Below are 15,766 nucleotides of genomic sequence, written 5' to 3' on the forward strand. Positions count from 1 at the left end.
GGGCAGTGTGGGAGCTGGAGGCAGCTGGGGCTCAGCCTCTGTCCTCGGCTCATGCTGCCAGCAGGGCTGACAGTGCCCATGTTCCAGCATGGCTCCCATTATCCCTTGGCACAGGAGGACCCTGGCACCTCTGCTGGGAGCTGGCGGTGCCCACATGCACCTGCCAGCACCAACGAGCTCACCTGCAGTTTCTTGTCCCTCATTAACATGATGGAAAGTCATTTTTTGGGTCCTTTTCCCACTGCCATCCCCTGGATGAAGATAGGCATGGGAATGCCCAATGTGCCCATGACCCTCCCACCCCAGGTGCACAAACCCCTGGCCCACCTCCCACCAGGCCAAGGGGAAGGAGGCCCTTCCCAGCAGCTCGTTTTTGGCTGATACCATAAAGCTGGGAGGGAAAAGGGCCTCCCCTGTGTGGAACATGTGGAGCCTCCCTGCCTGCAGCTCTGGTGAGTGCTGTGGGTACTGGGTTTTGGTGGGATAGGTTGTGCTGTGAGTCAGGCTGTGTCACACCAGTGTGGCTGTCACAAGTCCTGCCAGGAGCCCTTGTTGGACATCTCAGGTGCTGTTGGGAAGTGCTTGTGCCTGTGCATGAGCACATGTGCCAGGTGGCTGCAGCTGGAGTGGGAGGGTGAAACCCACTGGTGTCCAAGTGTTCATAACCCAAAAGTTCCTGGTGACCCGTCGTGTGCCCATCTCCTCCCCTGCAGGGTGGGCAAAGGGCTTTAAGGCTCTGTAGAAGAGACAAGTTGCTCCTATAAACCAAGAAATGAGGGAAGGGGGAGAGCTGAGCCTGTTCCTGGTGTCCCTGGCTGTGGGCAGCTCTGCCAGACCCTGCCCTTGTGGGTCCCCAAGCCCCTGGGGCACAGGGACCCCTGGTCCCACAGCCTCTCCTTGCCCATTCCTGGGTCTCTCCTCAGGCTGCGGGCTCGGCGTGCGAGGCCAGGCTCTGTCTGCTGTTTCCTTATAATTTAAAAGCCTTCCTCACATTAATCTTTTTATTTTTATTTTGACAAATGTATGTTTCCAGGAAGTTGCTGAGGTCAAAGCAGCATCTGTTGCTCGTTATTTTGGGGGATGCAGAGGGTCTTTGTGAGGGTTTCCAAAGCAACAAGGAATTAAGTGGTTTGTAAAGCGGAGAGGAGGAATGAGGAGCAGGCTGGGGCTTCCCGAAAGGCGGCTGAAGATGCTGATGAAAATCAGATCAACTCGGCTCTATTTTCTTGGAAACTTGATCTATTTTTCTTGTACAACTGTCAGCTTGACTCCTGTATTCCAAGTGCTTGGCCACTGCCAGCTCCACGTTTCAGCGCTGGGATTAGCGTGGCCCCGGTCAGACTCACTTTCCCCGGCTCGTGCCGGGTGCTGTGGGAAGGGAGTGGAGCTTTTGGGAGTGGCAGTGCGTGTCCTCTGGGGTGGCCCTGGTCAGGGACACGGGCCAGAGACCCCTGGGATGGGCACCAGGCCACTGTCCCCTGCCCCAGAGCTGTCCCTCAGCCCCCAGACTCACACCATGAATTGCCCAGTGCACCCCACAGGGGGCCTGTAGCCAAAAGTGCTTTTTCTTCCAAAACAAGCTGAGGAGAGTCTGGTGCCAAGGCGAGGGCTGCAAGGAGCCCAGGAGATTTATCGCTGAGGAAATACTTTCTCCAGCGAGGGCTGACGGCCGCAGCAGGAACAATGGGAGATTCGCAACGTGAACAAAGCTGATTTCGTTCTTCTTTTTATCAATGCTTTTTCCTTGCGGATCCTCCCTTCCTGGAAGTGGGAGATGCAGCTTCCCCCGCGCGCCGGCCGTGTAATCAGCAGGAATGGCCATATCCTGGCTGGGAAGCGAGCTGTGAAACGCTGTCGCCCGCAGTGATTTATGAGCCCGTGGCAGCGGCCAGCGGCGGGGCTGGCCCGGGGACAAGGTGCCAGGGCGCGTGCAATATCCACGTATTCTTTCTGCTCCTCGCCGGGTCCCCGGGGAGCCGCCGGAGGAAGTTAATGGATTAGACACACACGTTCCACTTGATTTTTATTTTTTATTGCCGTGTCTTTCCAAATGCCTTTAGCAGATGTACGAGCACAATGGAGTCGGGCGATGAGCATCCCGGCCGGGCGGGCAGCGGGGCAGCAGCCGGGCTGGAAAGGTCAATGGGGAGAGTGCTTGCGAGGGGACACCGGGACAGCCTGTCCTGGCGGGTACCGTCCTGCCCCACCGGGGCCGTGCTCCTGCTGCGGAGAGCGGGGATGAGGGCACTGCAACTCCTCCGCAGCCGGTGCTGACCAACAGCCTGAGACCAGCAGCCCCTCGCCCGCAGGGCCATGGCCACGGTGGAGGCAGCCGGTGCCTGGAGCCGGGATGTCCTTCCCTGGGGGCTCACGCCTGTGGAAGAGGATCATTCCACCACCAGGCTCACACTTCTGCCACATTATGCAATCTTTACCCGATACTGGGAATATGAAATAATTATTCCAAGTGATCAGATTTTAATTATGCAACACAGAGGATGATTATTGTACACCAAATTGGTGCCGAGTGCTTAGTTATGTATATGCCAAATTTAGTCTATACTATTATACCCAGTGGGTGGCCGTAGACAATCAGGAAGTAATTAGTTTTGCTGGAGGTTGTTCGCCTGCCTGGTTCGCTGTGCTGTCTGGGGAGCGTCTTGCTGCGCTCCGTGAATACCGCGGGCTCCGAGTTCAATACCGTCTTTTTGTGACAAGCTAATAAGCTGTCTGCATGGCGGCCTGTAATTAGCGCTGTCGATATTCATTTGGAAACGGAGACCGCGCTGAGCGGCTCCGCCGACGGCGCTTCCCTTTGTCGCGGCTCTGGGCTGGTCCCCCCGCACCGCCCGGGAGGGCGATGGGGATGGGGATGGATGGAGATGGGGATGCGGATGCGGTCGGGGGCCGGAGGCACTCGCGGCACCCTCGGGTCCCCACTGAGGACAGCACCGGCCATGAGGGTGCTGAGCCCCGGAGATCAACACCTGCCCCTCACTCACTCCTGTGTCACCCCGGCCCTGTCCTCCAGGAGGGAGCTGCCACTGGCCCCAGGTGTGGGATGTCCCCAGGGCTCTGTCCTAGAAGGCTGAGGTGGTGTGGGGTGTCAAGGGGGGTGGGGACGTGGAGGGGGCTTGGCCACCCCCTCCCCAGAGTCGTGGGCACTCGGGGAGCCCTGAGCATCACTGGGGTGTGCTGAGGTGCTGCATGTTTGCACCTTTCCAGGCAGCCTGGTCCTGTGGGATCTGGGCTTTTCTGCAGAGGTCTCACATGCAGAATTCCTGAAGGGCCTGGGGCTACATGAGCTGGGAGATCACTGGAGCATCATTCCCCTGAGTAGTGTTTGCAGCTGGTCAGTGTTGTGGAGACACGAGGAACCGTCCACTTCTGTTGGAATGGTCTGGATCTGCTGGGTGGGAATTGTCTGAAGTATGGAGCAACTTTTACCTCTGTTACACAAAGGAAACTTTCCTCCTCTTTCTGTCGGAGATGCTCACTCCATTGAGATGATTGGCATACTGGAGAGCTGAGAAACTAAATTGTTTATACACTAATGAATAGAAGCTTGATTGCAAGATCCTGTTTGGAAAATTATAGTGCTGAATTGAAGCCGTACAATTACATCCAAAATGCTGCATATTCATTTCATCTGCTTTGCATAGAGATTAACAAGCGAGCCCTAAAGCAGACTCTGAAATTAAAGCTAACACCAGATTTAGTCACAGGTTACAAACTAAATGGCATTGTTTGATGGATATGAATCTTTACCACCTGCCTGCCTGATGATTGCTAGCAGCTTAGAAGACAGCAAAGGAAAAAGTTTCTTCCCATGAAGGAAGCATAATAAGGCTCTGGGCTAGAAGTGCCCCCTCCCCAGGCAGGCAGCCCCCTGGCAGATGTCTGCAGTGGGCCTGGGGAAGGGGCTCCCTGCTCCCCACTCTGCCATGGTGAGGCTGCACCCACTCCATGGAGGGAGGGAGAGGTAGCCCTGAGACCCCACAGAGGTTCTGGGTGCTGGGTCCCTCCATTTGGGCCTCCCGTCCTGCACGGAGGAACAATCTCACAGGGTCCTTGTCCCTTCTGGGTTTCTGTGCTGAATTGTCCCTGGATTTCCTTCCTCACCTTGCAAGGGTCAGGAGTCTGCAGAGGGCAGGGGTCTCTTGCCCATTCTGGCTGCAGGCAGCCCTTGGGATCCCAGTGCTCTGGCATGCCACTGGTCCCATCCCATCCGGCTTTGCAATCTGCATTCTCCCACCCTCTATCCTCTTGCTGTGGCCAGGATTTATTTCAGCAGTATAAATGGGACAGGAAAGAGCAAAAGGAGTGTGTGGGAAGCAGGGCCCTGCCTGGTGGTGCCCATCCTGGCAGGGGCTGCTCAGGGAGCAGCTCAGGGGCTCAGCAGTCATTCTCAGCAGGAATCTTTCCTCTTTGGGAATACCTGGGAGTTCCCAGTCCACCCCACAGGCTCAGGACCCCCTGTGCATGGGCCCCACGGGGCAGAGACACAGCACTGGCTCTGCAAATCTGTTTATTTTTTTCTTTAAAAGTCCATTACCAAACCGCAGTGTCCTATGGAGGGGCTGAGCTGTCACTACCACACTACAGGACAGCCCAGCCAAGCTTTACAACCCCCAGCCCAGTCCCCAGCCCTCTCCTGGCTCTCACTGCCATGGCTGGCTCTGGGTGAATGTCCTGTCACCCCCTTCTCCCTGTAGGAGCAGCATCATGTCAGGGACAGGCAGCACGGCTGCTCCAAGTCTCCATTTCTGCTTGACACTTCCCAACTCAACTCTCTGACACTTCCCAACACCCTCTGACAAACAACCAAGGTGGATGAGAATCACCCCACTTCTTCCTTAAACCTTAACTCCTCCCAGGACACTCACATTTCTGAGACCAAACCACACCGTGACACCCTAAAATCAGCACAAGGAGCAGCCTCCTGCCTGCAGCCACCAGCAGCTCGGGGGACACGGGAGGGTTCTCTGCCCTGACCCCAAGACATGGGGTGCACCCTTCCTTAGGGGGTCACCCCCCTGCTGCAGGCTTCCATGGCCAGCCCTGCACCCATCAGTGGCCTCAGAGGGGGTGGCCCAACCCATGTGGGCAGTGGGTGCTGGGGAGTGGGAAAAGGCACCTATGGAGGCAGTGGTGGCTTCACTGCATGGGGACACATTGGTGGGGCTGCTGTCCCCAAAGCAGGGCTGGGCACAGCGTGGAGCTGGTGGACACTGGCAGCTCTGGAGAGACCCAGTGTGGTGGCAGTCTGGGACATACCCTGGGGAGCTGGGCAGGGGAGTGGCACCATGGCTGTGCTGTGTGGCCCTGCTCAGGCTGCCATGGGTGGGAAGTGATGAACAGAACAGCCTCTCGTCCTACAGCGCTGTGCCGTGCCCTGCCCAGGGCTTCCACCATGCAGCTCCCTGGGAATTCTCTGCTGTGAGCATCCCTGGCTCTGTGAGCAGGGACAGGATGGCAGTGTGACAGCAGTGTGAGCTGGTGCTGACTGAGGCAGGGCTGGCCAGTCCCATCCTGTGGGGTGGCCTCTAGGTGGTGGGGGAAGCCATTCTGTGGGACAGGAAAGGGACCTGTCTCGTCGCCAGGGCACAGGGACCCCCAGTCCCAGCTCAGGGTTGTGGATGGAGCTGCTGGGCCTGCCAGCCACCAGCTACCACCTACTGTGGCCCCACTAGGAGGGGACTCTGCTGGGCCCCACGGCAGTGTCCAGCTCATCTTCGGAGAAGCTGATGTGCAAGCAGGTGTCATCTGCAGGGGAGAAGGGCAGTGAGCTGTCCGTGGGGCTGCCCAGGGCCACTAACTCCTTGGCCAGGGTCTCGCTGGCTGTTGGGTCATGGATGCTGGCCAAGGGGGACATTGGCCCACTCTCTCCGGTCCTGTCCTTGCCCAGAGTGCGCTGGCAGGCCCCGGCAGGGCCGGGCTCCGTGCTGGAGGCAGCACTCCGTGCAGGAGTCCTTGCCTCAGGGTCCAAGAGGGTGAGGGAGCTGGCAGTGATGCTGGTGAGGCTGGAGATGCTGGCACTGGGTAGGCTCAGGTGGGCAGTGCTCTCAGGCTTCACCTCCACTTCCAGGCTTGGGGAAGTCTTGCTTGACCTTTTGCGTAGGATGGGTGGTGGCGGGTTGAGCTTGGGAATGGGCGGCTGTCGCCTGCGGAGGGAAAGCAGAGAGAGGAGGTGATGGGCAAGTACATCCCTGCAGCACTCAGGGTGTTCCTGCTGCAGCTGGCAGGACACACAGGTGGCACACTCTACCTGTCCTCATCCCCTCTGGCAGTGTCCTCTGCCTTCTGCCGGCTGCTCCCGTTGGGCAGAGCGAAGTCGCCGACCTCGGAGCCCTCCACGCGCCGGCTGAGCCCATCCTGCCCCTCCAGACACTCGTCCCCCTCCTTGCTGCTGTAGCAGTGGCTGCCCCTGTCCAGGCTGACGAGGTTGAGGTAGGAGTCCCTGGGGCCCAGGGAAGGCAGCGAGCCGGGGGCCACCGGGCTGCCCAGGATGCTGGCAGGGGTGGAGGTGGACGGCAGGTGGACATCCAGGCTGTAGTGGTTCTTCAGGTTCAGGGAGAGGGACTGGGCCAGGGACAGGTTTTGCAAGGAGTGGTCAACTGTGAGAGATGGACAAGGGGCATGTGAAAACTGGGCATCTCCAAAGCAGCTGCTCCCCTGCACTGTGAGGGGTGCAGAAATGCCCCAGACACCCAGAGCCTGCTGGGATGGTACTGGGAGCACTCCAGTTGTTTCCTGTGACTGAAGGAATGCAGTGATTGTCCAGAGGGATGGAGCTGGGTTCATGCCAGCACCTAAACAACCCCAGTGAGTGTGTCACTGTCCTCACCCGATTGCCGATGCTCATCCCGGTGCTCCTCCCGGGCCTCCAGCACTGTGAGCTGCCGCACCAGCAGCGAGACGTGCTGCAGCAGGTCGCGGTTGGTCAGCAGGAGCTGCCGCACCCGGGCCTGCGCCTCGATCCGCGCCGCTGTCTCGGCCGCCAGTTGGTCCTTCAGCAGCTGCACCTGCAAGATGGGACGGGGAGATGCGAACAGGGTCGTGCGGACGGGATGATTCGGACAGATGCGGGACCGGGCGATGCGGGAGGAGCATCCCCGGGAGCGCCCGGTACCGGCGGCGCCACAGCGCCCCCTGCCGGCCCCGCCGCGCCACCCCCGAACGGTCCCCCCGAGCCGGCCCAGCCGCGGGCGGGGATGCGGCGGCATCCCGGGGCTGGGGGGGGGGGGGGGTGTCCTGCTGTCCCCCCGGTAACGAGAAACGCGCAGGGGATGTGCCCAGATGGGAGGCACCGGACTCCCCTCTCTGATGCTGGATTGGGGGTGGGATGGTTTCCAAAAACGAGATGAGATGGGGTGAAACGAGAGTTGGGGGCTCTACCGGGCCCTGCAACACTCCCAGAGCAGCCTGGGGCTGTGTGAGCAGCCAGCTCCGCGTCTGGGGGAGCTCAGCTGTGCTGCAAGCGATGCCGCACGTGGCGCTAAAAGCAATGCTGCGAGCTGGGCTGCAAGCGATGCTGCGAACGCTGCTGAGAGCTGCGCGACCGGGAACGCTGCCAGCACTGCTGCGAGGGCCCGGCCCGCTCCCACCTGCCCCGCCAGTCTGGCTCAGGGGGAGGAGAAGGGCTGGTGCAGCCTGAGGGGAGGGCAGGACGTGTACCTGGGCCACAGCCACCTGTGTCTGCTGCTGCTGCTGGAGGAGCTGCTGCTGGAGCAGCTGGAGGCAGTGCTGGGAGGCCAGCGGGGTGATGGAGGCCGAGGAGCAGGGGCTGCTCGGGCTGAGCAGCTGCTGGGAGCTGGCCAGGTGGAGGGAACAGTTTTCAGCATCCTGGGCACAAAGAAATGGGCAGGTGAGCAGATTGACTGGCTCAGGCTGGATTTTGGTTTCCCATGGCACTGACCCCAGCACAGCAGAGGAGCCCCTGTGCTCGGGACATTCAGGGGGTGTTGAGGGGCAGCCCTGGGCTGTCAGCTCTGCACATCTGAGGGATCCCCAGGACAGTGTTTCAGAGAGGCTCCTTCCAGAGAGCTGGCAGAGCTGCCTCGGCTGTGTCTGGGGAGGGTGGGTCCCCAGGGCTCCCAGGAAGGAGACAGCAGGGAGTGACCCAAACACTCCACACCTTTCCGTGCTGTGGCTGCCCAGGCTGGGCGGTGTCCTGGTGCCTGGAGCATTTGCCAGTGCCTGTGGCCACTGCCCTTCCTGCTGCTGCCCTCCCCTGCTTGAGCAGGCCAGCAGGAATGTGCAGGAAAGCCCAGCCTTTGCAGGCACGCAGACGAATCCCATGGATTTGGGGAGTGCATGTCACTGCAGCTGTTTCCAGGCAGCCCTGTGAGTGTTGTGTGAGCTGAAGCAATGCCATTCAGGCCTCTGGGAAGGGCTCCCAGAGCTCTGTGGAGCACCCATTCATTAAGGTGGAACTGCTGCTGGAGCCCAACGTGCCGCGGGTGCCTGCGCTGCCAGGGCTGGGCCTCCTGGGGACATTGCTCCCTGGGCCTGGAGCATGAGGGCAGACAGGGACTGCTGCCAGGGCAGGCAAACAAGCAACTGCTGCAGAGCAGCACTGAGGGCACAGAAATCCAGCCTGGGGGGGTGAGAAGCCTGCTGAGCCATGCGCCGCAGCTCCCACCCTGCCTCTCACCTGAACTACCCCAACCCGGCCCTGGACACGGTCTCACTGCAGGTGAACTGGGAGCTGAACAGCCTGTCCTGAGCAGGGAGCCAGGAGGGAGAGCTGCAATGGGGTCTCCATGAAAGCACCTCCAAATCAAGCCATGATATAGTGACCCTGAGCAGAGGGCCCTCAGCAGCAGCAGAGTGCATGAACTGTTCTCCAGCCCACCCCCCATTACCTGGCCGTTCTTTTCCTTTGAGGCTTGCCCAGGTTTCAGTATGCCAAGGTCCCCCCTGGCACCTGACAGCTCTCTGGGTCCCCTCTCAGACACACAGATGCCACCAGTATCGATGCCAACCTCGTCCACATCCGTGATCTTGGAGCCCTTTATCTGGTGAACTTCAAACAAGATGGACACATGAATGTGAACCTCCCTTCCCTGCCAGGACTGCAGGAAGAGCTGGGCCCCCACACAGGGCTGGGAGCTGGGGGAAGCTCAGGGACAAGGGCCAGGAGTTGCTCCAAGTCTCAGCATGCTGTGCAGGGGCAGGAGGGAGGGATGGCTTGGCCGAGAGGCTGCAGACCCTCAGCTTGCTGAATGAGGGGGCTGAGCCTGCCCCTTCCCAGCGCTCAGTAGGAGTGGGCAGGCAGGGCAGATTCCCCATGCTCCCCACCCCAAGGGGCCCAAAGCTCTATCCCATGAAGGAGGTGCCACCTTGTGTGTCCCCACCCCAAAGCATCCCCATACCCTGCCCCAGGGAGGGGTGTGCCCAGGCCCCTCAGGGCCGCGAGTCACCTTCCAGTGGCTGCTCCTCGGCCGATTTGTCGCTGGCACCATCAGCCTGCCCGTCGGCGTTCTGCAGGGCGTGCTGCAGGCTCAGCTTGTGGCACACCTCGAAGGCCTGTCCCACGGTGCGCACCACGCGCATGGCCTGGCTCTGCCAAGAGAGAGCCCAGAGCCGTGGGCTGCCACCGCTGCCCCGGGGGCAACCGCAAGCCTTCCCCGCCTCCCACCCGCGCTGCCGCCTCTCTTCCTGTGCTGGGCGCTCCAGCAGCGCCCCCCAGTTCCTCACAATGGGTCTGGGGGCTCCTGTCCCTGTGCGGAATGTGCCGCTGCCCGGGCTGGGCAGGAGGGGACAAGCTCCAGGTATGCTGTTTTGGGGATACCCAGCACTGGCGCTGCCTTGGTGGCTCCCCAGGGACCTGCACCCTGTGACCCCGCAGTGATGTGGGTGCACCCCCAGGAGCATCCTACCTTCTTCTTGGATTTGAAGACGTTGCACCTGAAGGAGTTGTTGGCGCCGTCCCTTGCGATGTAACTGAATATTTTCAGGTCTTGCGAGTCATGAGAGACGTAGAAAATTCTAGGTGGGAGAGAGGCAAAGTGAATTAAATGAACACCACAGGGAGTCTCTGCCCTCCAGACCACCTCTGCTCTGTGTGTCCCCAGGATGGGCTGGCTTGCAGCCCCCAGGACTGGAGGAACGAGGCAGTGCTGGTGCATGGCCCCTCCTGCAATTTTCAAGGCAGGAAGCGATGGATTTAGAGAGCATTTCAGGCTTGATGGAAAACCTTCTGGTTTCTGAAGTAGGCAAAAGGTTTTTAAAGATCCTGCGGGAAAGTGAAAAAAGCTATAGTCTTGGAAAGCGAGTGGCTATTTTTAGCCCCAGCAATTAACCCCTGCCCAGGCTGCAGCGAGGCAGAACTGCCTTCATGGTGGTGGCTGTCCTGCCCTGGGGACCCAGAGGGCCCCTCCTCGGCAGTGGCAGGTGGCACTACACAAAAGCCTCTCCCAGGGATGCTGAGTGCAGTCCGAGGATTTCTCTCTCTGCTGCTCAAGCTGACTCTCCTCCTTTTACTGCAAAACCATTTTGAAGATTTTTATATATGTTTGATTTAATTAGGTGAAAATGTGACAAGTGAGCTCAGCCCTGAATAGGGAAGAAACCAAAGGGATTTTTGAAATGTTTTTTTCCTTCTGCTCTTTCTGTCACTGGAATTTTTTGTGTGTTGAACTTGCTGTTAGAGCAGTTACTGCCAATGTACCGCATCTTGTAGTAGTCTTTAAAGAAAGCCAGAGGTGAGAAGTGGGCACAGATAATGTGTGCATCAGCACATCCTTTGTTCCTTATCTCCTCACTAAGGGCTCTGATCCCAAAAACCAGTGTTGGGGAATCCCAGTTCTCAGGGCTGTGGGCTCGGTGCTTGTGTGCAAGAATTCACTTTGCAGATCCCACAGCCTGGAGTACCCTGTGCTCTTAACCCGTCCCCAGGCCATGCACCACCCCTGGGGTCACTTCCCATCCCCAGGGGCTCCTGAGGCACCAGGTTTATGTTTGGGGTAAACCTCTGGCTGGGGCTTGTGGCCTTTGGAATACCTCCATATCCCATGGAAGGTGCTATGGAAAGTCAGTGCTTTTTTGCCATGTCTGTAAGGGTTAATTCCCAGAGAGCACTTACACCTTAGAGTAAGGCCCTGCTTCAGAAGCACAGGGAGAGCCATGCTCTGAAGGCAAACCATGGGAAGCCTGTCTTCAGAGGCAGAATCAGAGAGAAATGCAGGTTGCAGCATCTCCAGGGTCACCCAGTCCAACCCTGTTCAAAGCAGAGCCAGCTTCAAAGCCAGATCAGTCCATCTCACTTTCCAGAATGTATGAAAAGGATTCTCCAGCAGCAGTAACTTTGTACCCTCGTTAATTTTAGATGCTCCTTTGGAAAGCCTTGGTGGAGGGGTCTCAGCAGGTGGGAGGAGGGCACGGATCCCCCAGGGCTGACTGGCCCTCCCTGGCTGAATCCCCTGCCATGTACCTGTACACGGGATCGTGCATCACCACCATCTTACTCTCGTCCCAGGTCCACTCCTTTCTCTGTAAGCAGAGACAAAATTACAGTAAATCAGGTGAAAGGGAAACTAGCAAACTGAAGGGCAGGGAACCTAGGAAGAGTGCTTTTGTCCCAAGCCACAATCCAGGCTGCAGTGCGATTAGATGAGCCATGGCTGTTTCAACAGTATCTCAGATAAAAATAGATTTTTTTTTGGATCGTTTATCACATCTGATCACAGCCTTCAGGGCTGAAAATGGTCCCTAAGATTAATTTATAACATCAAATATGCAGAAGAGCTACATGCTTTGGGGAAGAAGGCTTGGAGCTGGGGCTGAGGAGATCTGGATTCCGTGACTTGGTGGAAAGGACAGTGGGACAAAGAGCTGAGGGCTGCTCAGACCAGGCAGCCTGGAAAAAGCTTTCTCGTATTAGCAAGGGAAGGAAAAAATGTATCCCATGAGAGATACATTTTTTGGATAGGAAAAAAATCCTCTTCCCACACTGTAGTATTCCCACTCTCTCTCCAGCAAGGTGTTGTAATTAGTAGGCTGGAAACTGGAGTGTTTTCTTGTGCAAATCCTGGGTGTTTTTTAGGAGAGGGGCAGTTTTGGTGAGCAGTGTGAGTATCCCTGGGCTGGAGCAGCCTCACCTTCTGCTTCTTGCGCAGGATCACCTTCACCCCGTCCACGGACACGATGATGCTCACCTTCTTCTTCTTAATGTTCTTGGCTTTGAATTCGTACTGGGGGAAGAGAAACCCGAGTTTGAGAGAGTACTGGGGGTACCTGGGACAGGGTGTGGTGGTCAGTGCCTGACAGGAAAATGTCAGGTCTTGGTTTAATCCAAACTGCTGAGGAAGGTGGAAATTTGTTTTATTCTGCTGAGAAAAACTGTTTTGGGATGGACTTGGTGCAGTAGGTGGGATGCCACGCAGGATCCTGGCTTTGTCAGGAGCATCCCCTGGGAAAGGACAAGTGGAGTTCAATCCTCTGGACAACACCCAGACTGTTAATTTGGATCTGGGAAGAGTCTTCCCGATGCACTGGCCATGCCTGGTCCAGCAGGACTCTGCTCCAGAGGTCTGATGGGGAGGTGGCACCTGCAGCAAACGCCGAGCAGTGACATCTCTGGTGCCCTTGTGTGTCAGCACTGCGCTGCACGGGGAATACAAAATCACTCAGGAGCTGCAGGGAGGGCCAGATGGGCGGCAGCAACGCAATTATACCTCAGTCATTTGCATAATCACATTAACCTCTGTGGGATCAGGATCTCTGGAGAAAAAGCCTGCAGGTGTCTGCAGCCTGAGCTCACCTCCATTTGTGTTAAAAATTAAACACTGACTTTTAAATGTTGCTTTAGCTGACAGAAGCATGGCAGAGCCCTTCTACTCTGGAGACCTTTGTTTACAGCACTCATCCTTCCTGCCCCCATTTTAAGCACCGTTTTTAGCTTCCAAACACAGCATTTTGATACTCCATATTTCTTGCAGTCCCTGTTTGAAATCCACCACTTTGTCACGTTGCTTTGGCAAATCAATGCAGACTCTGATTCGTGGATGTGGATGTGGAGGAAAAGGCAATGCCAAGCAGCCTGAAATCTACCAAGGCCATGTAATTAGACATTTAATTAGAACTCTGATTTCTTTATACAGTTGGGGACATGCAGGGAGCGAGTGAGATGTTAATGGAGTCCAGGCACCTCTTTTGGGATGCCGAAGTTGGAGGAGTGTGTGTGGCTCTGTCACCCAAGCCCTGCAGAGAATATAAACATCTTCCCCACTCCTCAGCACCCATTGTGAGCCACGCCAGCTTTACAGACAGAAAATTGGGTGGCTTTCATGTTGATCAGGCTTTTGATGCTGCTCATTGAATTCTTAGCACTCTGCAAGGTTTATGGTATCAGACAGACCCCGGATTAACCACAGCCTTTTGATCTCCCCATGAATTATTACTTTCAGACAAGCTCTTTAAAAATCTATCTCTGGTGCTCTTGCGTGTGAAGCTGGAACTAAATTAGCTGTACCCGTTTTTTATTTATGGGGAGGAGTGAGAGGAAGGATGAGGTGCTGAGTGCGTCCTGCAGGCTGCCAGGGCCCCCGGGGTGCAGCAGGGTCTGGGGTCAGGCAGATGGACTCAGGCTCAGCACCTGAGAGGGCTTCCCCACCCTCTGCCCCTCATGCCCAGTCCCCCCAGCCCAGCTGCTCCCCCTCCCCTGTGCTCACCAAACTGTTTGTCCTTGTCTGCTCCATGAATGTCAATAAACCCGGGATAGACTGTTCTGCCCGCTAAAGAGCTGTTTATCTTTCTTTATACACAAATGGCTGGGAAAATACTAGCTGTGCTTTCCAAGAAAGAGCAATACAGTGTATTTTCCCATTGTAGCAACAGGGGTGCAATTACATTCAAACAAGGCTCTTTACTCAAAGGCTTTAAGCAAAGTCCAAGCCTGGATTTTGCAGAGATGCCTTTTCTTTCTCTCTTGGACAGAAAGGAACAATCGGGAGCAGCAGCAGTGAATCTGTGGGTGCTGCCAGGAGTGATGGCAAGACTCTAAACCCAGGGAACTCCAGCCAGCTCCCACACAGCACCACCCCAGCCTGGCTCTGTACAGGGTTCAGCTCCAGGCAGAGCTGTGCAGCACCACGAGCTGGATGTGGCCTCAGTGAGGAAGGAGTTTGTTGTCCCTTCCCTCTCCATGGAGCCAGTGGCCACTGCTGCATCCCTGCTGGAGCACACAGCCAAGGCACAGCTCAGCCATGGCCAGACCCAGCTTGGCCTGAAAACAGTTAAAACTCATTGGTGCCTCAAAACTTTTCTAAAAGGAGAAACCCCTCAAGCAGCAGAAGCTGCAGGATGTCCCATGTCCCAGCAGAGGAAGCAGGAGCAGCAGCTGGGTGAGAGCACAAGAGGAGGGCAGAGCCCCACACTCACATGGCACCAGCTCACCTTGGACTCTCTCTGCATCTCTCCACAGAAGAGGCAGATGGAACACAGCTTCAGTCATTTAATTGCTTCCTATCAAGCAGGAATCAGTATTTTAATGAACTGATTTCTATAAGGACAGGAAGGCACATGGGAAAAGGCACGCTGAGACAGCTGACTTTCTCCTGTAGAATGTTCAGGCATAACCCAACCTTTATCCTGGCACAAGGCTCCAGGCTGACCTGTCACTGCTGTCACAGTACAGACTAGTCACTGAATTTCTTCTTACTATTGAATTGATGGGATTTTTCCCCCCAGATTTGTCAAGGTTACAACAAATCCAAACCCACACAGGAACATTTCTCTCTGCTGCCTTCCACAATTCAATCGTTACTCTCCTGTTGTTTGTGCTGTTCTATGGGGAAAAGCTTTCTGGATGCTAAAGGATCTGGAGTTGCCCCTACAAGTGGCAATACAGCAGCCTGGCAGCTTTCTTAACTATGGAGACAAGATGGGACATTTTATAAAAAAATGCAGGTCAAACAAGGGTAATAAATTTCATTTATTTTAGCAGCGTCATTAATTCTATATCTGCTGTGTTTGACCTGGAATACATTCCATTTCTGCTCTTAAATCCCTGTGTTCAAGACTTTGCCTTTCCTACGGTCCCACACGCTGCTGGCATGAAATATTAACTTACCTATGAGCTAAAGACTGTATGACTAGAAATGTTAATGGCGCTGTGTGATGCATATTTCATTGGATAATTCCACCCAAGCAGATATAAATTACACATGCAGTTACCAGCTTCCATCTGCTGATGAAACTTGGGCTAATGCACGTTGGAAATCATGTGCAGTTTCCAGCACTAGGAACAACCTGCATGAATACAGTTATTCAAGGAAGCAATTCTTAATGTGATTAATTACTGAAGGTATCAGGGCCTTCATTATGCAAATGAAAACTGTCATAAAATAGAGAGTTTGCAGGTCTTGGAGGCACTCTCTGCTTCCAAAAAATGCATCTTCTTCATTAACAAGGAGCCACAAGGCCAGAACATGCTCCTGGCCACGGTTCAAATGGTGTTTTAAGCTGTATTAAGGGAAATCAAAGCAGAGGCTCTGAAGCTGGAGTATGTCAAAGCCCCCAGTCACAGCTGGGTATGGACTTATTTGCATGCCCAAAGGAAGATGCCACAGGCTTGGAAACCAGTGACTTCTCCCTGTGGCTGTAAATTCCCCAGCCAGCCCTCAGCCTGCTCTCCTGCCCTGGCCTCCCCATGGCCCATCCTGGTCTGGCAGGCTGCAGGATCGATGTGTCCATAAACAACCCCAACAATAGCCTGTCCCAGCCCCTTCCCCAGGCTGGCCTTCCAGACAGACACAGGGAG

At 56.1% G+C, this 15,766-nt stretch overlaps 1 protein-coding gene across 1 annotated transcript in view; it reads right to left on the reverse strand.

Annotated features, from left to right (window-relative positions):
- Positions 1 to 4,511: 4,511 nt before the first annotated feature.
- LOC103819109 (carboxyl-terminal PDZ ligand of neuronal nitric oxide synthase protein-like) overlaps positions 4,512 to 15,766 on the reverse strand; it is a 28,231-nt gene continuing 16,976 nt past the window's right edge. The window contains exons 3-11 of the mRNA XM_030232867.2: positions 12,105 to 12,197; positions 11,438 to 11,496; positions 9,885 to 9,993; positions 9,426 to 9,567; positions 8,868 to 9,028; positions 7,678 to 7,845; positions 6,848 to 7,025; positions 6,269 to 6,617; positions 4,512 to 6,164 (exon numbers count right to left, since the gene is read on the reverse strand). Of these exons, the coding sequence (XP_030088727.2) occupies positions 5,690 to 6,164; positions 6,269 to 6,617; positions 6,848 to 7,025; positions 7,678 to 7,845; positions 8,868 to 9,028; positions 9,426 to 9,567; positions 9,885 to 9,993; positions 11,438 to 11,496; positions 12,105 to 12,197 (1,734 nt within the window). The 3' untranslated portion in view covers positions 4,512 to 5,689. The remainder of the gene's footprint in view (positions 6,165 to 6,268; positions 6,618 to 6,847; positions 7,026 to 7,677; positions 7,846 to 8,867; positions 9,029 to 9,425; positions 9,568 to 9,884; positions 9,994 to 11,437; positions 11,497 to 12,104; positions 12,198 to 15,766) is intronic.

This window comes from Serinus canaria, chromosome 17, assembly GCF_022539315.1.
Source record: "Serinus canaria isolate serCan28SL12 chromosome 17, serCan2020, whole genome shotgun sequence".
Classification (NCBI taxonomy): domain Eukaryota; kingdom Metazoa; phylum Chordata; class Aves; order Passeriformes; family Fringillidae; genus Serinus; species Serinus canaria.